Source organism: Solea senegalensis, linkage group LG14, assembly GCF_019176455.1.
Source record: "Solea senegalensis isolate Sse05_10M linkage group LG14, IFAPA_SoseM_1, whole genome shotgun sequence".
In the NCBI taxonomy this organism is placed as follows: domain Eukaryota; kingdom Metazoa; phylum Chordata; class Actinopteri; order Pleuronectiformes; family Soleidae; genus Solea; species Solea senegalensis.
In genome coordinates, this window is record NC_058034.1 from 3,694,708 (window position 1) to 3,719,043 (window position 24,336).

Here is a 24,336-nt window from a genome sequence, read left to right on the forward strand (position 1 = left end):
TCTGGGCCACTGCATTCAGTCGGTCTGCTATTGTCTGCCAGGCTGCTATTATCTGGTCTCATTAAAAGTGAATATATATCAAGTGATTCACCCCTTCATACGTTTCTATCAAAAGCTGTTACTCGCTCTTCATTTCTGCACCAGTAAACCTGCACTTGACCTCAGGGTCTACTTCAAAAGGCTGTGAATGTGCACTTACTAGGATCAGTTACATCTGGCTCCAACAATCCATGCATTCAAATCCTTGTTTGGTGTTTGTGCAACTGAATTCAAGATGAACTCAGTTATATAGCTTAAGCTCCACTTTTACAGATATCTTTGATTTTTTTTTTAGAGTAGCACTCCTTATCTCTCTTTATTTTATACAATGTCAGTAAAGCTCTCTGCTCTATTCTATTCTATTCTATTCTATTATATTCTATTCTATTCTATTCTGCTTGGGCTTCAGTTTAATTTACTATGCCTCAAAATCAACTTTGTTGAATGGCAGGTTGATGAGCCAGAACATATAAATATCTGAAATTGCCAAATCAATGTAATGGCTTAAAAGGCCAATCATCTCGTAATAGTAAAACAAGTGTAGGCCAAATTCAGTATGAAGTAGAAATACTATCTCATATTTGTCCTGAATATGAACTGACTGTGAGCTACGCTGCGTCACTGCTGTAAAAGTTAATGGCTTTCATTTAAATGCTATTACCCCTCTCTTCATATTTCAGCCATTAGGCTGTTTGAATTTGGTTTGTTTTGAATAAGATGCACAGCTTCAGCCTCTAATCATCACATCCACACAAACAGCCACCATGATTCGGATGGGCCTCGAATGGCCATAGTTTTCTGTGTGAAAATGAATGCGGTGTTACTGCATCAACTGAAACAAAGTGTGGCTGTTAAAGCAATGAGCGTCACTCTGATGGGCTTCATTATCACACAAATGTGTGAAACCACTGCTGTGGCTGTGTGCACAGTCATATGTTTGCTGCGTCACTGGAGAACTGCGGGACCCACAAACACCAGTGGTTCCCCTGCAGTGTGAGAGATCAGCAATGGGACTGGAAACGGGGAGAGAGAGTGAGAAGGGAGAACTATAGAGGAGGAGGAGGAGGAGGAGAGCTGAGAGCTGCTGCAGAACAACATTTACGGTGGATGAGGAGTTAAGCTGTGCACAGCGGCACATCAGCTTCATCTACACATTCATTCTGTTCTGGTAGTCATGGTAAGTTCACTTCTGTGCTTAAATAGTGTGATTCTATCCTGCACTTCTCCGTGCTGCATGAGAACTGCAGAGACGGCCACTGGACTCACCTTGAGAAAAATGATGCTGCAGAGCTTTTGTTAGTGTACAATGTGCATGTGAAATAGCTGTTGTTTTTAGTTACTCTGCTTCACTGGGGCCTGTCTTCATATTTAAATGTTATGTACTGCTGCAGTGCTGCTTTATGGGAGGCAATTATTCATGGGTGACACTGACAATGCAGACCTCTAGCAATGCATATAGTAGAAGGATACCCACTGGACCAATTTAATTTGTTATTGTGACTATTTTATTCCGTCCACAGGAGAATCTGTGCAGTTGTTGAAAGTCTGCACTTGGCAAAGAGCTATATTTTTAGCTGCATCGTCATTGTTAACATAAATAATACAGTATAAACACATGAGTCGATTACTGTAGGGGTCCTTGCATCCAGTACAAACACACACACACACACACAAACACACACAACATTCATTCTTGTGAGACAGACTCATAGACATAAAGCATTCCCTAACCCCTTACCCTAACCTTAACCATCACAACCAAAAGCCTTAACCCAGTGTTTCCCAGTCATGGTCCTCAGGGATCCACTGCCCTGCTTGTTTTAGATGTTTCTTTGCTCCAACACACCTGATTCAAATAGTCAGCTTGTCATCAAGGTCTGCAAAAGCCTGACAACAACCCACTCATTTGAATGAGGTGTACTGGAGCAAAGAAACATCTAAAACATGCAGGGCAGGGATCCCCAAGGACCAGGATTGGGGAAACACAGCCTTAACCTAACCCTACAGGCCCATTTCCAACTCCAACCCTAAAACTAAGTCTTAACCCTCATAAAGAACTTCATAATGTAAGGAGCAGCCAAAATGTCCTCACAAAGATCTACAACAGATGATGCGGACTTGAGTCTGAGACTCAGACTCAAGTCACAATTAAGACACACAAACAGTGTCTTCAGACTTGACAACCTGACCTCAAAGAACTCAAGACTTGACTCAAGGACAGTATTCCATTATACATATATACATATGTATATATATATATATATATATATACATTAGCTGTATAGCCTTGCAGAGGGTTGTTTTTTCTAATTCTTAATTATTGTTGAATAACAATAAGAACTGTATGAATCCTCAAACAGCTTGTTAGTAACACAGACAATAATCTACTAATAACACTAACATTTAAACGTTGCAAAAATACTGTGATGAAATTAAAACAAAGTTTTTATTATGTTTCTCAACATGATATTGCAGTTTTAAAAGTAAAGTTTTAAAGTAAAGCTACAACTGATCAATTTTAATCCATCCAGTACAGTATTAAAATGTATCAGTTGTAGCTTTGCTTTATTTTGTTAATTTAAACCAGAGACTTGAGATTTGACTTGGACTTGCAAAAAAATCGTTCTACACTGTTAAATACTGTATGTCCAACCTTCACATATAATGCAACAGGCTATGGGTTTGCTTTCTGTGAAGAAAGCAAGCCTAGGCCTTTCTGTGTGGAGGTTCCCCCGTGTGGGGGGGGGATTTCTGTGGGTACACAGTACAGAGACATGCATTTTTGGGTTACAATATACTGTACCATAGTTGTGCATGTGAATGCGAATGTTTGTCTCTGTATGTTGGCCCATATTTATGTAGGTGATATCCTGGTGCCTCTCACACAATGTCACCTGGGATTTGCTCCAGTTTCCCCTGCATCCCTCATAGAATACTTAAATTTATCTTTTATTTATACTATGAAGTCATACTGAGATTACACTTGTTTGTTTACATGTGAGACCCAGCCTAGATAAAAAAAAAAAAAAATCATTTGAGCCTTCATGTGTTTCTTCTGTATGTCAACCTCAACACTTTGCAAATTCTTGGTGTTCCTCCTCACTTGGCACTGAGCCGTAAAAAGTGCCAAACCAGCTTAAAGCAGATGTTTAAAGTGTGAAACTCTGAAGCTAAACAAGGTGACCTTTTTTTTCTTGTTTTGAGAAAGTTAAAGAAATCAGTTGTGTGTGTTGCCTTTTTCACGACTCGCTGACCACCTGGATTTATCCACTTTCGTTTGAATTCTGGGGCGTTTGGAAGTTTCAGCATGGCTGAACTCAGGGAAAATTGCAGGAAGGTGATGAATTTTGTCCAAGATGCATGGGAAATGTGTGCTCATACTATGCTACTTTCAAGTTTCTCCACCTTAAGCGAGCCTGTGATGCTCCCACTGCTCTGATCTGTCTTTTCAGTTTCCAAAGTCTTTTCAATCCCTGGCTTTTGAAAAAGTGTCCTTTGTGGTTCTCATCGTGACCTGTGGCATCACAGTGACCTCCCTACCCACTGACATCGAGAAGGGAAGAAGAAAAGTGGTGCATGTTCTCGGTAAGGACATTTTATTCTTTTCAGGATTCTCACAGTGGCAAAGTGATGCATGGCTGTAATGTTAGTTTGTGACGATATAAATTCAGTCCAAGGTGATACTTATATTTGTTTGGGGATACCAAATACGAGTTCTCTATGGGAACCATCTCAAACAAACCTCCACATCCACTGAAAGTGAGTAAGTGTTGCTAATAGTGATCAGTGTCAGTGTAGTGGGCCTCATGAAGTGATCAATGTAGGGTTCCTAATAAACTGATTAGTGTAGTTTCCCCCAAAAAATGAAGTGTTTCTATTAAATGAATCAGTGCCAGTGTAGTGTTATAACAAAGCAATCAGTGTAAGAGTGTAGTGAGCCCAATGAAGTGAACAGAGTAGTGTTCAATGTTCACCTGAGTATATGACTGATCATCCTGAAGTCACTTCTTTGTGTTGCAGGTTTTTTGAAAAAGCTGCATACGCCACAAAACAATTAGCTGTTTTTAAAGTGTGATGACGACCGTCTGACTCCTCTGTCTCTCTCTCTCTCTCTCTGCTTGACTGGCTCTCAGTTCTCCCTCAACAGCAGGCCAATGTCTTTATCTGTAACATGGGTGACAAATACAACAAGTCCTGTACCCATGTCAAAGTAAACTCACTCTGGCGTTTCTGTTCCCTGCTTTTATTGTGAAATGTGTGCAGGTCCTGGCATTTTATTGAGTACAGAGGAGCTTTTGAAGCATTTTAAAAGTTTTATTAATTATGGCAATTTTCAAAAGCAAACCCTTTGTAAAACAGCAGCAGCCCAGCACAGTGGTTGACGTCATTAAAAGACGGCCAATGAATCAGTCTGTGGCGCTCAATTGAAACAAGGGAATTTAAGTACACTACCTACTAATAGCATGGTGCTTGTCGTTTTTAAATAGATGTTAATATGAAATTTTGGGGAATTATTACAAACATTTAATTGAGAATTGATAACCCACATATAAATATAAAATCAGACAAACTGATAAATATGTGGCAGGTGCTTGGGTATCGCCCCAAGGGTCTATCTGTACACGTCCATGCTACTGACTGCTGATTTACACATCTCATACATGGAAGATTTAAATGATGATTTTATTTAATTTAAGTATCCTTTAAACATTAAACATGATATTTGTCCCTTTTTGTTGTGACATTTTGGGCCAGGTCATGATGGATCGTCCTGTGGAAAAGGGTGGATTTTGTTCTTCTTCCTTGGACAAAAGAAATTCCACCAAGCAGACTTCCACTTGATCTCTTTTTTCTGCTGCTCATGAGTTTCATTTTTAGGTAGGCATGGGTCCACTGTGGTGAGGGGAGGTGCTGAAGGAGAGCAGGGATCCTCTCTCTGATCCTCATGTGAAGAGGATGGATCTTGTTCTGTTCCGTTCCGTCTTGCAGGAACAAACTTCCTCCACAAAGGCTTTTTCTGCTTCTCCTTTTTCTGCAACTCAAGAATTTCATCTTTAGGCTGGCATGGCTCCTTTCTGTCGGAGGTTGGTGTTGTAGGAGTGACGGATTCTGCTTTCTGGTCCTCCTGTGAATGAGGTTGGACCTCGTTCTGCCTTGTATGAAAAAACTTCCCCCACACAGACTTTTTCCTCTTCTTCTGCAGCTCAGCAGTGTCATCTTTTGACTGGCATGGATCCTCTCTGGCGGAGGACTGTGCTGAAGTAGCGGTGGAGTCTTCTTTCAGGTCCTCATGTGAAAGAGGATGGATCTTGTTGTTACGTCTTGCATGAAAAAACTTCCTCCATGCAGACTTTTGCTGCTTGCCGCTTTCTGGTTGCTGCTGTGGGACATCACAGATCACGCTTTTTTTGTCTCCATATTCCTCTTTCTCCAACATTATAAAATAGTGGGCAAGACGGTGAGTAAACCACCTCAAATCCTCATCCACTGCCCCTGGAGACATGCCCTGTAGGGCAATCTCACTTAATGCTGCAGTGGTAGGTAAAGTAGAAGATGAAACAATTTTCTTGTTACCGAATCCGCTGGGGTATGGGTCCGTGCCAGACAAGACGATTTTGCTGTCTTTACCATGTCCCTCTCTCTCTAGTGTAGCTGGAGAGAGACTGCTGCTTTCCTCAAAGGCCTGAGAGCAACTGTGTACCGTCTTAGGGTTGGACACTGTTGAGGAGGTAGTTGAGCTTGAGGTAGCTGATTTCGCTGGAGTAAAACAGGAGGCCTGAGAACAACTGTCTTCCATATCAGACACCGCTATAATGGTTGGTAAAGGGGAAGGTGTGTTCCTGCTCACCTCTGAGCAGTGTTTTGATGAAGTCCTTGTTGGAGGAATCGTGATGTTTTTGCTGTCTCTCTTATGTTCCTCTTTCTCTAACAAAGTTGGCGTGAGACTGTGAGTCTCTTTTATCCTTAACAAAGCTGGAAAGAGATTGCATGTTTCCTCAAAGGCCTGAAGGAAACTGTCAGCTAGCTCAGAGGTGGGCGCTTTTGCAGAGATTGGCAAAGAGGAGTTAGGGAGAGCTGTTTTTCCCCACACCCTTGCTCGATTAGAGCAGGTGGGAGATGATCGTGTCTCAGGAGAACTGACCTTTTTGCTGTTTTTATCTCCTCGTTTCTGTAACATTTTAAAACACTGGGCAAGACGGTGAGTGTATCTCCTCAGATCCTCATCCACCATAGATGGGGAAATGTTACGTAGGGTGGCCTCTGTTAGTTCTGCAGTGGAACTTAAGGAAGAATCAGAGGAATCATTTTTTATACTAATTTCCGATCGAGTGGAGGAGCTAGAGGATGTGTCAGGGACCATGACAGTTTTTCTGTTGTCTTCATGTCCCTCTAATTCTGATAAAGCTGGAGACAGTCTGAGGGTCCCACCATTTTCTGCCATCACTGAAGAGAGACTGTGCGTCTCCTCAAAGGTCTGAGAGCAACTCTTTGCCATCTCGGGGGTGAACAATTCTGTAAGAGAGGAAGAAGCAGGGAAAACCTTTTTCTGTCTGACATCTGACCTGGTGGAGCACTTGGAGGATGACCTTGAGATCATGATGGTGGAGCTGTCTTCATCAAGTCGCCCTTTCTCTGACAAAGCTGGAGAGTGACTGTAGGTCTTATTGTTCTCGGATATAGCTAGAAAGAGACTGCAGTTCTGAGTCTCCTCAAGGGCCTGAAAGCAACTGTCTGCCGTCTTGGTAGTGAACACAGCTGTAGAAGTAGGAGAAGTGGATGCAAGAAAAGCTGATTTTGTATTCACCTCTGTTTTGGTGGAACACTTAGATGACGTACTTGTCTCAGGAATCATGATGTTTTTACTGTCTCCGTCAGATTCCTGTCTCTCTGACAAGTGTTGAGAGAGACTGCCCGTTTCCTGTCTGCAACTGTCTGCCAGCTCAGGGGTGGACACTGCTGTAGTGGTTTGCAAAGAGGAAGCAGGGGAAGATGTTTTCCCCCTCAACTGTGATTTTGGTGAGCAGTGAGATGATTGTGTTACAGGGCTTATGGTTTTTTTGCCATCTTCATCATATGTATACATTTCTGATAAAGCTGGAGTGAGACTGAGGGTCTCTTCATTCTTTGATAAAGCTGTAAAGAGACTGCAAGTGTCATTCTCCTTTAAGGCCTGAGTGCAACTGTCTGCAATATCAGGGGTGAATTCAGTTGTAGAGGATGGACGGGAAGCTGTTTTCTTCCTCACCTCTGATCTAGTTGAGCATTTTGATGATGACCTTGTCTCAGGAATGCTAATGTTCTTGCTGTCTTCGTCATTTCCCTCTTTCTCAGACAAAGCAGGCGAGCGACTGTGGGTGTCTTTGCTCTCTAACAAAGCTGAAGTGAGATTGCAGGTTTCTTCAAAAGCCTGAAGGCAAATGTCTGCCAACTTTGGGATGGTCACCGCTGTAGTGGTTGGCAAAGAGGCATTAGGCATAGGAGATGATGGTGTCTCAGGTGACCGGAGTTTTTTCCGATCTTTATCTCCTTGTTTCTGTAACATTTTAAAACATCTGGCAAGACGGTGAGTATATATTCTCAGATTGTCATTCACCATAGCTGGAGAGATGCTGCATAGAGTGGCCTCTGTTAAAGATGCAGCGGAACTTATGGAGGAATCAGAGGAATCAATTTTTATGCCCATTATGGATTTAGTCGGGGATCTTGAGGATGGTCTTGTGTCATTTTTGCTGTCTTCTTGATGTCCCTCTAATTTTGAATAAGCAGGAGATAGTTTTTGGGTCCCCTCAAAGGCCTGAGAGGAACCCTTTGACATCTCAGGGGTGGACAATGCTGTACGTGAAGAGGAAGCAGGGAAAACAGTTTCCCCCATCATATCTGACCCAATGGAACACAATCTAGACGTAGGGATCATGCTGTTGGGGCTGTCTTCATCATCTCCCCCTTTCTCTGACAAAGCTGCGACAGTTGGCAAAGGGGAAGGAGTGTTCCTCCAAGCCTCTGATGTGGTGGAGCATTTTGATGATGTACGTGTCTTGGGGACGCTTTTGTTGTCTCCTTCATGTCCCTTTTGTTCTGACAAAGGTGGAGAGAGACTACAGGTTTCCTTAGACACCTGAAAGTAACTGTCTGCCGGTTCAAGTGTGGACATTGCTGTACAAATTGATAAAGAAGAAGTAGGTGAAGACGTTTCCCCCCCCACCAGTGATCTGGTGGAGCAGATTGATGATGATCGTGTCACATGTGTCATACGTTCTTTGGTGTCTTCTTGCTCATGTCCGCCCTTTTCTAACAAACCTGGAGGGAGAGTAAGGGCCTCCTCATTTTCAGATAAAGCTGGGAAGGGTTTGCAAGTCACAGTCTCCTCAAAATCCTGAGAGGAACTTTCTTCCATTTTCAACGCTGCTGTAATGGTTGGTAAAGGGGAACAAGTGTTCCTGCTCACTTCTGATATATTAGAGCGTTTTGATAACGTACTTTTCTCAGGAATCATGATGTTTTTGCTGTCTCCTTTATGACCCTCTTTCTGTGACAAAGGTGGAGACAGAATGCGGGTTTCCTTAAATGCCTGATGGCATTTGTCTCTCCACTCAGAGGTGGACACTGCTGTAGTAGTTGGCAAAGAGGAAGCAGGCGAAAACATTTTCCCCCTCATCTGGAATCTGGTGAAGCAGTTGGGTGATGATCGTCTTCCAGGGTTCATGCCTTTTTTTGTGCATTCTTCATGTTTTCCTTTATCAGGAAAAGCTGAGGAAAGACTGAGGGTCTTCTCATTCTCTGATAAACGTGGAAAGAGACTGCACGTGTCAGTCTGCTCAAAGTCCTGAGACCACCTGTCTGCCATCTTGGGGGTGAACACTGCTAGAGAGGATGCAGGGGAAGCTGTTTTCTTCTTCAACTCTGACCAGGCAGAGCACTTGGAGGATGATCTTGTGTCAGGGATCATAACGTGTTTGCTGTCTTTGTCGTGTCCCACTTTATCTGACATTGCTGGAGGGTAACTGTGGGTCTCCTCATTCTCAGATGCAGTTGGAAACAGACTGCAGGTCTTGGTCTCCTCAAAGGCCTGAGAGCAAATGTCTTCCATCTCAGGGTTGAACATTGGAGTAGTAGATGCAGGGAAAGCTGTTTCGATCTCTTTCTCTGAATTGGTGTAGCACTCGGGGGATGATATTGTTGCAGAGATCATCATATTTTCTTCATCATGTTCTCCTTGCTTCAACAAAGCTGGAGACTTGACTGATGAAGATGGAAAGAGACTGCAGGTCTTGGTCTCCTCAATGGCCATAGAGCAACTGCCTTCCATTTCAGACACTGCTATAACCGTTGGTAAAGGGGAAGAAGTGTCCTCTGATTTATTTGAACATTTTGATGATGACCTTACTTCAGGAATTGGTATATTTCTACTGTCTTCTTCATGGCCCTCTGTCTTTGACAAAGCTGGGGAGAGATTGTGGTTGTCCTTGATTTCTAACAAAGCTGGACAGACACTGCAGGTTTCCTCAAAGATCCTCTCCTGTGATTCAGGGGTCATCACCTTTTTGCAGTCATTGTTCTCTCCCTGTTCCCCTAACATTTTAAAAGATTGGGTAATGTGGTGAGTGAATACCCTCAAATCCTCACCCACCAGAGGTGGATAGATACTGTGTTGGGTGGCCTCTGTTAATCCTGCAGTGGAAGTTGGAGCTAGTCTGTGGGTTTCCTCATTTTCTGTCATAGTTGGAGAGAGACAGTGGGTCACCTCAAAGGTGGAACATTTGGAGGATGATGTTGCAGGGATTACAATGTTTTTGCTATGTTCATCATAGCTGGCAGAAGAAGATGAGGAGGAAGCAGGGGAAGATCCAGTAGAGCAGTTGGAGGATGACCTTGTCTTAGGAATCATGACATCTTTGTCCTGTCCCTCTTCCTCTGACAAAGCTGGAGGGAGATCCTGGGTCCCCCAAAAAGATTTGGTAGACTTTAGTTGCAAATTAAAAAACATCTCCAGATATTCTTCTGCCTTCCCCTTTGTGATCAGACCAAGTTTGAATTCATCCCCATGATCCCCATACATATGAAGTTCCTGTGCATCCCACATATAGAGTGACATCTTTAGGTCCTCGATATCCACCACAGTCTGCTTGATGATGTCTAAGACAAGCTTGTCAGTGAATAAATCACTGTCCTCTGTCCTAGTATCTGTTTTCCCCATTGAGTCCATTTCCTCAGATTATGTGAGTTTAAATCCTGTCTGTCAGTTTTGGTCTCATAATACTGTGTTGTTAATTCTGTCTCTTGTGGCATGCAAGCTGGATATAGCTAAACCTAAAAACTTCATTGGTATTTTACAGCGTTTTGCATAATGTTGCATTACTGACTTCCTCTATTCATCAAAGTCATTATTGTTGCTATGAACATGCAAGTTCATGAAGTCACGGTGTCCTTTGAACTTCAGGTTATGGTGTTGCCTTGACAACAGTTCCAGTTTGGACAATTCAACAATGAAAACTTGGGGAAGTGTAATACAAAAAGTGGAAAACAAGATAATAGATGACAGAAAGGAGATGGTTACATCTATAGCATAAGTACAACAACCGAGTTTGACCAAAGTGTGGTACAGAATGACGCCAAATAACAAAATAAAAGTAAAAATAGAAAGTATGAAAACATGAAACATTTAAAAATGACACAGAGCATAGTAAAAACATATAAGAAGCAAAACAAACAAACAAAAACAATGGGAGTCCAACTCAACCTGTGTTAAATGCCATGGAGTAATAGTAGGTTTTTAAAGAGGATTTAAAATGCTCAACAGTCTGGGCACATCTAACCCTCGGTCACCTCTGGTCTTTAACTTTGTTTTTTGGACTTCTAAAAGCTGCTGGTTAGCCGACCTAAGCACTCTGACTGGACTGTGTAGGTGCAGCAGTTCAGCCAGTTCAGCCCATTCAATGTTTTAAAAACAAAGAGAATTTTAAAATCAATCCTAATATCCTAATATATAAACCATATGTGGTTTACACCATTTAAAAATAAATATGAACATAAAAAAAAACATTCAAAGACATCTCTGTGTTCCTTTGCAAAGTTATCCACTTAAGTAAGCATGCTCACCAGCCAGCTTAATCATGTCCTTTCTTGTGAATCCACCTCAAGTCCTTCAAAAGACAATAGTCAGTGTAGCAGCCAGTCTGCCCTCAGTCCAACATGTCTGAATAACAAGGCTTTAAATCTGTAAAGCAGCGTTTCTCAATCCTGGTCCTCGTGACTCACTGCTCTGCATGTTTTATATCTTTCCTTGCTCCGACACACCTGGTTCAAATAAACGGGTCGTTAGGTGTGATGGAGCAGAGAAACATCTAAAACATGCAGGGTGTGTCCTGACAGCTGGTCACCAGGACCAGAATTGTCACTTTAAATATCTATCAGGTACAGAGGCAAACTAATCTTGATGCGTTTGTGTTTTTTTGCACAATAGTGCAGTGACCTTTGGGATTTTAACTGCCCCTGCTGCATCAGGTCTGTGAATTCCCTAATGGAACAGTACCACGGGGTTCTTTGTGTGTTCCCTGTCCAATGTTGGGAAATAATGTGCTGAAAGTTTTGATCAAACACCACTTGATGCTTTCGTCACTGCTGGTGATAAACAACTTTGCAGAGAGCAGGGAGCAGTGACAGTACTAATTGCTGGCTGGCATGAATAATTGTAGGTGCCTTTATCTGGTCACAACATAGCAGAAAACCTCTTGCAGCTGCTCATTAAATGTTTGAAATGTTTTCACCACACTTGTCATGCACATACTGCTCAGTTGCCAGGGAACACACACACACACACACACACACACACACACACACACACACACACACAGATTTTGAAAGATCTGGACAGAAGCGAGTCTGAACTGAAACCTTTGATGAAAAAAAAATGTCCAGTTAATATGCTGAATGTTGAGGCACAAAAGTGACAGCATAGGCTTTGTGACATGATGCTGATTCAATTTTGCCAGTGCCCTGCTGTGATATCCCTCACAAAGAGATTCAAAGATCGGATTTTATGATTAGAATATCAATTACAAACACTGGCAGTGTTGTTGATGATTGCAAACAGCACTGAAAGGACTGGACTGTGCATCATTTGTATGGATATGAAAATCCCCTAGGCATTCACTCATATGCACCACTATTCAAAATGTTGAATTCTGCTCATAACAGTGACCGGGTAATGACAACATGCCTTAAAGGTCAGAACAAACGGACAGATGGAAGTATATTTGAACGGAAAAACAAACCAGCTAGCCACTTAAACACCAACCCAACACTCACCCACCTGCTCCAACAACTAATAGACCGCTAAATGAATGAAGGGACAAACAAATGAAAAACAAATCAGACAAAGAAATGAATAATATAATTATATCATCCTGCAAATCCCTTGTGTTTTTCTTCCTCCCTCACACAGAGGATGACAGTGGGGCGGTCATTGTGCAAACAGCTCCTGGTAAAGTGATTACACATCGCGGTGGCTCCATCACTCTGCCGTGCAGATTCCATCACGAGCCAGAAAACACTGACCCCGCTCGCATACGCATTAAATGGACCAAAGTGACAGATGCACTGCAGTTTGAGGACGTCTTTGTAGCACTTGGAAGGTAAATTCTGTGACTGCATTGTTCAGTCAGTCAGTTTGTATTTATGGTTTTGAACAGAGTTTGCTGTTCCTCACACCAACAGCATGATTTATCAATAAGAAGCTTATAATGAATCATTGTGCTCTTGCAACGGAATGAAACCTAAACCTGTGTCAAACGTCTCCAGGCAGCAGCGAGTGTTTGGCCCTTACCGAGGCCGTGTGTTTCTGGAGCAGGGAGGACCAGGCGATGCCTCAGTCATCATCCAAAACGTCACTCTGGAGGATTACGGACGCTATGAATGTGAAGTCACTAATGACATGGAAGACGACACAGGATTTGTGAACCTTGATCTAGAAGGTCGGGCTTTAAATCCCGCTGGAGATTTAGTTGAAACAATGTTGCCATACTCACAGTTTTACAGCCTCATGTTCAACAATAACCTTGTTTCTGTCAATTGCAGGGGTGGTGTTTCCTTATTACCCCCGTGAGGGGCGCTATAAGCTCAACTACCACCAGGCTGAGGATGCCTGCAAACAGCAGGACGCCATTCTGGCCTCACACTCTCAACTGCACAAGGTAAACTCAATCTGTCCCTGCAGTCAGGGTACAAATCCAATATCATAACCACGGCTTCATGTGGAGTTATTGTACATTCATTTATTGGCCTACATATGTGGATCTAATAATGCACTTAGTAATAAACACTTTTACAGCAGCAGGAAGTCTGAAATCAGGAATAAGAAATTTGAAATATGCATATGATAAGACCAAAAACTTAACTGCAGGTTCATCCTAACATCCAAAATAGTCCATAGTAGTGGAGTTATGTCAAAAGAGATAAACTGTATTCTTTCTCCACCTAATAATGTCTTTAATCCTTCAGTATGGCCCACTAGCCTCAATTATCTGCTTCTACAGGCCTGGCTGGAGGGACTAGACTGGTGTAATGCTGGGTGGCTGGAGGACGGCTCAGTCCAGTACCCCATCTCTCATCCCAGAGACGAGTGTGGCCGCAAGGACACCCCAGCTGGTGTTCGTAACTATGGCTACAGGCATAAGGAGGACGAACGCTATGATGGTTTCTGTTTCACATCCAAGCTGAATGGTGAGATCAGAGATACTGTGGGTTGGAGGCCACAGTTGTGTGTGTGTGTATCTGACAATCAGACACACCTTTTACATGATCATAACATCCAGCCACTATCCTGCATCTGTGTTTGGAAGAGAACTTGACACCAGCAGAGGTGGAGTGTTGTGATACTGTGTAGGGAGAGGATGTATCATGAGTGTTGGATCTTGGGAACATGAGGCATGTGCCACTATTGTCAGCTTTTGAGCTCACAGGCCTAAGGCCATTGGATTTAGATCAAGCTTTGATTCAGCACTGCTAGGGCCACCGTGTCCACTGGATGCCATCCATTGCTTTTCATCTTCCAGTTGCTTGATATACAGAACATTCCCAAAGAGAGTGTGTGCATGCCTCTGTCACACATGCCAGCTGCAGGGTCACATGATCAAAAAATCATATGTAATTATGTTAATGAGTGAGCTTTAGAAATAACTGCAGGTGGATAATGTCAACCTGCTGCTGGCTATAGTGTAAATGGGGTGTGCTGAGTGTCACTTCTGGGGTTTTCTCCTAACTTTTAGCACACAAAAACAAAGAAAGACCTTCCTCTGTGACAAAAAAATGACGTGAAATGATTGCTCTTGGCTTATCTTGTGTGTTAACTTTAGTTGACAGTCTGTGGTCATGACCAGTGTTGTTTCCCGTCCCCTGGGGAAATATGAGAATATATTCTGCCCCTCTAATAACCACCAGCCACATAAATAAACACTAAATCAATAGCTGAGCCAAGTGCAACACTGAAGTTGTGGACACAATTTCCATGATAGCAGTTATTCTGAGAAGTCTTCTTCCTTTAGTTCTTTCTGAGGAGATGCAGCCTGAAGAGCCGGGTCACACTCGTACCGCTGAGCACAAAAACAAGCTTTTTAAAGTTTTTTTTCAATATACTACATGCAGAGTCATTTTTCTGTGTTGAATTATTACAGCCTGTCAATGATTAGCAGCAACCCTTGACGTGACAGTCCCATCTAATGGAAATAGCATGTTTATTATGCATAATATGGCCAAAATTATGTCATCTGGTGGAGAAATGTAAAGATGATCAATTCTAAGGCAAAAGCCCAGATTAACACCCAGATATAATAAAATGCATGTATTATGCTTTAATGGAAATTGAGATAAAAAAAAAATCAAAGTTTGAATGTGTTTCAATGGCACATTTTTCGCGCTTAACAGTACGAGTGTAACACTTGTTTGTACACAGTGTATTTAAGATCAAATAAAAATACACAATCTTGCCAGAATTCATGACTAATGCATAAACACAGCCAGAATTATTAAAAAAACAACATTGTGCAAGTAAAGCATGATGGCCGCAAACAGGTTGATTCACAAGTAAATTCCACTTCTTAAAACACTCGGTGGTTCAGAAGTTTGACAGGATAAACGCTTGTTGCCCTCACATAAACGCTCAGTCAGGTCTGATAGTATTGTGTGACAGTTACACACTACAGCTTTAAGACTGATGTCGAGTGCCGTCCACAAAAAGACTATTGGCTTTCGATTTTGAGCAGCTTCCAATACAGATTTTTGAATGATATTCTGAACACAATGTGATTGCCAAGTACAACAGAGAATATCCACCCTCAGGGCTCAGCCCGTCTCTGTGGCTTCCTTCACTCTCTTCTCTCTCTTTCTTTGATTTTGCCCTCCTGAACAGTGGGCTTGCTTTGTTTTCTTTCACCCGTTTCACTTGTTCTCATAACAAACCGCACCTCCTCTCCTCTCCTTTGCCACTGTATCCCCATCAGGCAAAGTGTACTTCCTCAAACGCTTCAAGAAGGTGAACTACGCTGAGGCCACGAAGGCCTGCATCCGAGACGGTTCTGTGGTGGCCAAAGTGGGTCAGCTGTATGCAGCGTGGAAATTCCAGCTCCTGGACCGCTGTGAAGCCGGTTGGCTGGAGGACGGCAGCATCCGTTACCCCATAGTAAACCCCCGCTCTCGCTGCGGAGGATCCCAGCCAGGCGTGCGACACCTGGGCTTCCCCGATAAAAAGTTCCGCCTCTACGGGGTCTACTGTTTCCTCAAGAATAAGGACGAAAGAGAAGGAGGCACTGACATGAAGAGAAGCCCTGCAGAAAGCTTGACAAAGAGCAAGAGCAGCAACAACATCCCCATGAATGCCACGCGAGTGATTTAAAGTGGAAAGACTGAGTGCGGGGGGGGGGGAAGATTTTAGATTTTGCTGTAACTGTCGCCTAGGGTGATTTTCCATTTTGTCTAAAGCCAGTCAATCATCTTAAGGAGTATGTTAGCTAATCTGTCATCAGGAAAGTGTTAGATTAAACAGCAGCTTGATCATCAATCAGACATACATCAAATCAGAGAGTCTGCCGTTAAACCCTTGTTTACATGTTTAAATGTGTGTGTGAGCACTGAGCCTCAGTCAGAGCTAGAATCTCAGTGCCAGGGTGAAAGGATTAATTAGCTGGTGAGATGAGATGATCTGCTTCACCATACAAAAAAAATAAAAAAAATCCAAGATACTGTGGTAGGGTTTTGATTGTAGAAAGTGCAATTGCCTGCAACGGAAACCATGCTTGGCTTGCAACCCTCTGGCACAATTGTGACTCATGTTTCTCATTAACTAAGACCTGGCAATCTCATTATCATCAGAGCTGCACAAGCCAAGCAGTAAATATTGCACTAGCTCTTCAAATATTTGCACTTTAACTGCATAGGACTACATTTTAGTACAGCATTTTAGCTTGAACTTTAGCGAGCATGTATTAGAGCGTAGTCACCAGGGCTGAATTAGCAAAAATGCAAAGCTAAAGCAAATGCTATTTACCTCATTATGCTGCACTTCTGAGCTACTTGGATCACCAACTGCACTATAAATGTTACCTTATCTCAGAGAATGTTTGTCACAATAGAATGTTCTGGGGAAATAAATAAAATGATAAATCAATAACATCTTGAAATAGTTGTTTTTAACATTTGAGTGAACTTTTCATTTCTGATTATTGAAAGCTTCACTGGTTCCTTGTATAAGAATAGAATACATTTCTATAGGGTATTATCCAAAGCACACTACAATACGCCTCATTCACACACACTAACACTGGCAGCAAGCACAATCCACCCAAGGTGTGTGGCTAACCAGCACGGGATATAATTGGAGATTTAGTGTCATCAAAGCACATCAGCAGGGTCCGAGATCAATCCTGACTTTACTGAGTTTAACCTCCTCAAACTGCTCAAACACAGACCCCGACTGTTTATGTGCATGTAAATAAAATGGAGTGAAACCAGTCGTTGCAAAAACCCTGAAACATGGCAGTCTCTTTGCAATATTAGCAGTGTAGCAGAATGTCAACATGTGCACAGTGACTGAAATTCATGGCAAGCCACAAAACAGTAACAGTGCCAAAGTCAGCTGGATATTTCCTTTGGGAATTGTCAAGATCTGCACTAAATGTCATGGCAAATCTTCACAAAGCTTAATAATAAATAGGAACCTTGGCAGTTGAGGAAGTAGTAAAGTCAACTGTCTGGTTTAGAATGGTGAACTAACTAATGGCGCTTTTCCACTATACATTTATAGCATGACTTGGCTCGGCATGGCTCGACTCTGCTTGGTTTTTTTTTGCTTTAACATTAGTGAAAGTACCTGGTGCCCGGTGCTTTTGTAGTACCTGCTCTGGTGAGCTTCCAAGTGAGCTGAGACGATACTAAAATGTGACGTCAGCAGACAGTCGGCTGCTGATTGTTCACACTGTGTCGTCTCTGAAATATTCACTGAAATATTCCAGTGACAGTGTCGTCAATGGAATATTTCAGTGAATATTTCAGTGACTGCGCTTCGGTCATGCAGGAAGTACTGAACTAACCTTTTTAAAAACAGATTCTAAGGAACTGCTTTGCTCGACACTACTTAGTGTGTTTGTGTCGTGTATAAAACAACGTCACAACAGTTTCGTGCAGTCGCGCTATGGCGAACCCACCCGCGCTGAGGAGGTAATATGGAGTAAGCCGTGCCGAGCCGAGTAGTGCTAGTACTGTATAGTGGAAAAGTGTGTATACTACCGTGTATACTACTGTGTATACTACTGTGTATCCTATTGGTATATTATATTGTGCATGTTCATTATGTCTTCTGGTGCGTTTTTTTGGTTCTTTGTAGACAACAGTACGTTTTCCTTTATCTTGTTTCAGCGTTTATCTTCAGAACTGTCACCTGATCTTAGGTGGTGACGAGATTGCTATATGCTGTATTGAAGGACCCCCCCCCCACTCTGGGTGGTTTGTCCATTTGGGCTCCTGTAGAAACATTGCGACACAAGATGGTGGTCTCCATAAAGCAAGGCCCTTTCCTAAAGTACATAAAAAAATCCTTAGTGTAAGGCAACAAAACTAAACTATTATTTTAAAGCAATTAACAGCTAACATACATGGTCATGGGTAATTATGTATTTAGTTTCTGCCAAATCTTACACACTGCACATACTGCACATACAGATTGGCAGGGTGCAGGGTCATAATCACATTTATGTAATGTAGTAAAGCAACTCATCATCATGCTGATTTGCAGTAAGTCCACGTAGCGAGAAGATATTTATCTCTGAAAGCAAACAGTGCTCCTGCTTGAGCTCCTTCTGCAGTCTGGAGTCAATGTGTTGGTCGAAGTCACACTTGTTCAATGATGAATGTTTCAAGTCTGGAGTGTACATTACTGTATGTGCTTCACACTGTCTCATATATTTCAGTGTTTGCCAGTGAGGGGAAGCTGCTGAGGAGTGCACCAAGCTTATGAGTATGAGTGAGTTGGTATTACGCCAACACAACAGAGCCAACACTGCTATCGTCATAGCAACCAACAGCATGTAACCAAAGTGAAGTTCACGGCCAGTCCAATGTAATAAAACCATTGTTGTGAGTGACAAACCTGAGGAAAAGCTCTTCCCTGTGGTTTTCCAGAGAGAAGAGATGCTCTGACCTTTGTGTGACGTAGACGATCAAAGTTGATGATTTTAATGATTTCCGAAGTGTTTCCACCAGCCCTTTTAGTCTGCGCTACTGTGCGAATTTTCAGTCACAGCCACTAAATTAATAAGCATAATAAGTCTTGCTTGATGCACGGTGACATTTATATTTTACAGTGAGTTATGTATTCCGGATTTCAGCGCTGAAGTAATTTAGATGTTTTTTTTATGTGCTCTGGATTGTGATGTTAACATTTGAAATTCACTTTGTCTAGCATTTAGTAGCTACTGAGCTGCATAAATAGCAGCCGATACCTCCAGGATGACTATCAGCGCTTTGGCAAACACTGAGACAGGTCTGTGTGCAGTATGCTTTTGTGTAACCTTTGCAGAACCTCCATGAATCAACCTATACTCTTACAACAGCATACAAGGAGAGAAGAAGACACATCTGGTTTGCCAGTTGAGGACACGCTGGAATACATTGGCTAACCCTCAGGTTTATGTGAAAATGAATCAAACTGAACAATTCCAAACCGTAAATCAGTTAAAAAGACTTAAAAATCCTGAAACCGTGTGTTAATCTCCAACATTTACTATGGACATTTCTAAAATCTCAATATTTAACAGGATATTCTGGTGTATTTATTGACAGCACCGCTGAAAGCCGGGGATCGTGAGCTGCATCATAACTTCTTCAGCCATATTTCAGTGACTACGTCAGATGGAGTCGCTGCTCCGGTCATGCTGGAAGTACTGAACTAACAATCCTTAGTTGCAGGTTTTCTCTGTTATAACAAAATGTTTTTATAAATGATTTATTTATATTTATTATAATTATTATAATAAATTATTATTGTTTCCAATTTAGGACAATAGATTCAGATTCCTGTCAGTGATGAATTGTATTCTATGTGCATTTTTGCTTAGTGTGACATTTATTTATTTATTTATTTCGGTCATGACATTTAGATCACTCATCACATAACAGTGCAGTTCACACAATATACATAACCGAAAGGGAAAAGCGGGAGAAGCAAAGCTTAACTAGTCCCGCCCCCATTATCATCATACATTTAATTTCCAATTTTTATTTTTTTTGTTATGACATTTGCCAAAGAAAACATGTTTCAGCATCCGGTAACACTCAGAGATATAGTCCAGCTCTTGACAGTCAACTCAGACTCCATGTGTGTCTGTACATGTGTCCATTACAAACGGAATGGAATTGAATGTGTCAATAAAAGCATTTATCTCTTCTCTGATCTGACAAAAATATGAATGGCAATAGTAGCTACATGTTGGACCTAGTGAACGCTTGAAGAAATCAACTCATCCGACAGATGGCGAGATCAACAGGGCACGCAGCGGAAAATCTTCACGAGACAGAAAAATAACAGAGGTAATGGCCTTGATTAAAGCTTTTTCAAACGTTTTTTATTCCGTGACAAGATAAACATTTGATATAACGGCGGCAGAGAGAAAAGACAGACAAGAAAATGGATGGTGCAAAGACAGGCACACAGAAGGAAATGTAATTGAACACTTTCATCACCTGTTCTTATGAGAACAGAATTAAATTAGGTGACCCCATAACAACAGAGTACTTCTAAACAATAAATTCAAAAGAATAGGACGACGTTGGCTCTTGCTTGCCTCTCATTTATCATCCTAGGACAGAGGTCAGGGAACTAGTCACAGAAACGTGTGATAAGAAATCGAAGAAAACCTGCACACACACACACACACACACAGTTAATATAACCAGACAAATGATGTTTAATCTACTGTCAGAGAAGAGAGAATAAACCAAAAAAATATTAACATTTACACGGGGAAATTGTTCACTCACACTTATAAGTAAATAAATCAAAAAAATAAAAAACCACGTCTCCACCGTGAACTTTACAACAAAGAACATCATCATTAAGATTAGAAAAGTAGAAAAATCCTCTGTGCATCCATGTTTACAAATGTCTCAGGACAGGATTCATTTGTTGACATATGTTTGCTTGAACAGGGAATAATGCAGTGTGTGGAGATTATGCTCACAGGGATTAAGTTGAACTTTCCATCAGACCTCAACATTGCTATGAAAGAACGCATAATAATATGCAATACAGCACCAGCCTATGGGAAATAGCTTCTTAAATAACCCTATCTCCCCTCACAATCTCCCTTAATGCTTTATGTGTTGTGTGTGTAATTTGGCTGGAGCACGCTGATACATATTATGCTTTGAAAGCTCTTGGTTTGTGGAGATGTGGGTAATTGGCCATATTGTGAGAGCTTTCCCCCAGAGTGCGGGGCAGAGCAAACAGGCAGCAGTGTGGCGGTAATTGAAAGTGTTAACCATCTAATGGAGAAGTGCACTGTGGGGGTAATGGAAAGCAGCGTTTGCTTAGTCTTCCATAGGTGCCTGTAAATAAAAGTGTGCTTTTTCTTCACCTCTGTCCATCTTCCATCTGTGATCTGTCGCACTCACGACATCCGTAGTTTGTGTTGACGGAGAACAGTGGGAGGTTAATGAAACTGCTCAGACCATTTGTGTGGGAATGTTGTTTGTTTGTGTGTTGCACTTTTTTTTTTATATTACACATTAATGAGCAACAACGTGCCTGATTGTAGCCATTAACGATGTCGTCCCTGTTGGCAGGTTGATGGAATAAGACTCAAAGTACAGAAACTAACAAGAACACAACAAGGAGAGGCTTTGTTCCAGTGGTTCCAGTTGATGAAGACAGACTACTAACAATATAATGATGTAGCAAGGCAAACCAGGAAGTGGGAACCATATGTTTGAAGGTAGAAGCTTAAACTCATTACCCCCCATTCACACCTGGTATTAACCTCAGTCCATGAGAATTTTGTACGGCTGTTCAAACCTGGCATTAAACACACATGACTGGATCTGGCAACCCCACTATTTATTCACATATACACCGACTCAAAGCTCTACTCGTGTTGTAACATGAGATAAGATTTTAACCCTTCGGATATAAATATTGTGGTGTAAATACTGTGAAATTGGCGGCCTTTACTCCATCCTGAGGACGGATGGCATTCATGCAACCATGTGTCCTCACAACACCTGTGAATGTGGTTTCTGTGATCAGATCTGGATCACCATGGACTTGTACAAGTTACGGTTCCAAGTACAAGTCTGCAACGTCCGATACCCGCTCAACTTGCTCTCATTGGTTATTTTTGGGATTCTGCTTCACGTCGTAAATATCAAACATGTTTAATACGTTGAAATTTAATCAAATTTGAATTTGAAATCGGGGAAGACTGATGCGTTCCCTCACATTACAGGATAATTTGGCCAGATAATCTGTCTAATTCACCTAAGAAAAACTATAATTTATATATATATCTATATATATACCTATATATATATAGATATATATATATATGTGTATATATATATATGTTTACATATACATATATATAAAAACCTAAAAACCTAACCCTATCTCTAAAATTGGACGACACCCACGATTGTTGTGTGTGTATATCCTCTAGGTTGCAGGTTGTAGATGAGTTTGTTTAAGAGCCCCCAATAACAAGTTTTACAGCAAATTAAGAATATTGCTCATAAGCACTCGCTGTTATTATAAATCCCGTTTACGTTTAAAATGTGTGGCCCTTTGTCTGTGGCTTATTTATTTTGCTTGTGCTTATTTTGTGGATGAGTTTTGTTTTGATGTTTAAACAGCCTGAGCACCCAGGGTTTTAATGAGAGCCCAAAAACGGTATTTCCTCAGCTTTCTTTACTCCCATCAGCGTTTTTTTTTTAAAAAAACAACCCAAAAACCTGGCACCTTTGAATAAGCACCCAGTAATTCAGTCAGAAATCATTCACTCTATTTGTTTTCACGCACAAAAATGATTTTAATGCTGAGTTGTTTTTTTTTAAATTCATTTCTATTCCAGACATAAAATGAATACACTCTTGTTGAAACCTTGTTGAGGTCCCCGGCTCAGTTAGGAAGCTAGAAAGAGATGAAGGAGAGGAAACAGTCACACCACGAACAGAGAGTCACAAGGTAGGACAGAGTGAAAGGGACAGCAACAGAGAGAATAGAAAGTGTGGAGGAGAGATAGGTGCATGGGAGGCAGGGTGAGGGGACTCAAATGAAAGGAGAAAGATAAGAGGGAAAAGTAGAGAATGGGAAGAAAGTTTGCCAGAATGCAGAGTGCTGGGGGGAAGCAGGAGGCTGGTCAGTCAGCTATTGTGGTCCTGCAGGGGAGAGAAGGAATTGAGTGGCTCCTGGAGCACACAGCACTGCTGAACCTTATCTCACCTCATTCACAACACCTGCAGTTCACTTCACGGGCTGTGGGCACAATCATCTTTGAAGGAATTCGGGGTGACTTTCCTGAGGAAGCCAGCGTAAAGTGCCCTAACTCTTGACCAGAAAAACTGGCACAGCCTTTTATGTTGATGTGGACAAATCTTTACACTATCTTACATTCATATACATGGAGATCTGTGGGCTGTGACATTGTCTTTTGGTTAAGGCCTGGGTCATACTTTGGCAGATGTACACGAGCACCTCCTGCTCCTGCGAGACAAAGCAGAAGACTTACTGTGGACACTTGGTCCCACATACAGTATGTACAACCACAGGATACAATCACTCATAGAATACAAGGACATCCAAATAAAAGGTGAACCTGGCAGTAATGGAATGTAACATTGATTATGCATGTGTGGATGGTTGCAGACCCTCATTTTAGTATTCACGAGACTGTGGCCTAGATAGTATGACCCATACTTGTTGTCCATGGCTTCTCCTCCTTCCTCTGCATGTCAGGACAACCTCTTTGTTGAACTCTGTGGTGCAACACGGGGAACATTTGTCATACATTTACTGTCAGACCCCGAGACTAATGGCACTTTTCCAATATACAGTTCTGGTACTAGACGCGTTGTTTTCTATAACTCCATAGTACATCCTCAACGTGGGCGGGATCTTCACAGCGCGGCTGCACAAAAACTGCCTAGTATACGCGACACAAATGACGGAAGTAATTCTTTAAACGTTAGTCAACCATTCTACACTCAATGAGACTGCACAACCATCTTCTCCACGTATAACCTCTATTACTGAGCACAGTATGTACCCTGAAAGTACTTACAGTATTTGAAAAAACACTACTACTTACTTAGTTTAGTTACCTTCCTTCACTTAGAAGTGCCAGATTTCCAAAACTGTCAGTCAGGGGTCATCCAAATAAACAGTGCACAGTCTACACACAGCTGGCAGAGCAGAATATGAAGGCGGCAGTGTATGAAAGACCTGGCTCACTCTGATGTTTTCGCTGGCTTTGCTCCTCTCTTTACACACACACACACACACACACACACACACACAGTGTAAAAGGAGCTGTTAGCGAGCTGACGTGGCACCATCTGCAGCCATGATGAGGACGGGTGTGTAAAAGCAGAATCATGGGTGAAGAGATTCACCAACCTGGCTGCATTAAAGATGATGATTTGAAGAAGCAGCTTGCTGTGTGTGCATGTGTGTGTGTGTGTGTGTGTGTGTGCGTGCTTATGCTTTTGCCTCCAGTGTCCTAAATTGATGTGCAAGATAAAGACAGTAATCCTGAAAGGAAA

The 24,336-nt window shown here is 41.9% G+C and overlaps 1 protein-coding gene across 1 annotated transcript; it reads left to right on the top strand.

Moving 5' to 3' along the window:
- Positions 1–1,121: 1,121 nt before the first annotated feature.
- hapln4 (hyaluronan and proteoglycan link protein 4) lies at positions 1,122–16,673 on the top strand. Its single transcript, XM_044044567.1, has 7 exons — positions 1,122–1,216; positions 3,492–3,624; positions 12,482–12,671; positions 12,838–13,010; positions 13,114–13,229; positions 13,572–13,758; positions 15,534–16,673. Exons 1-7 carry the CDS (start codon positions 1,214–1,216, stop codon positions 15,923–15,925), a joined length of 1,194 nt encoding a protein of 397 aa, XP_043900502.1. The 5' UTR covers positions 1,122–1,213; the 3' UTR covers positions 15,926–16,673.
- The last annotated feature ends 7,663 nt before the right edge of the window (positions 16,674–24,336 follow it).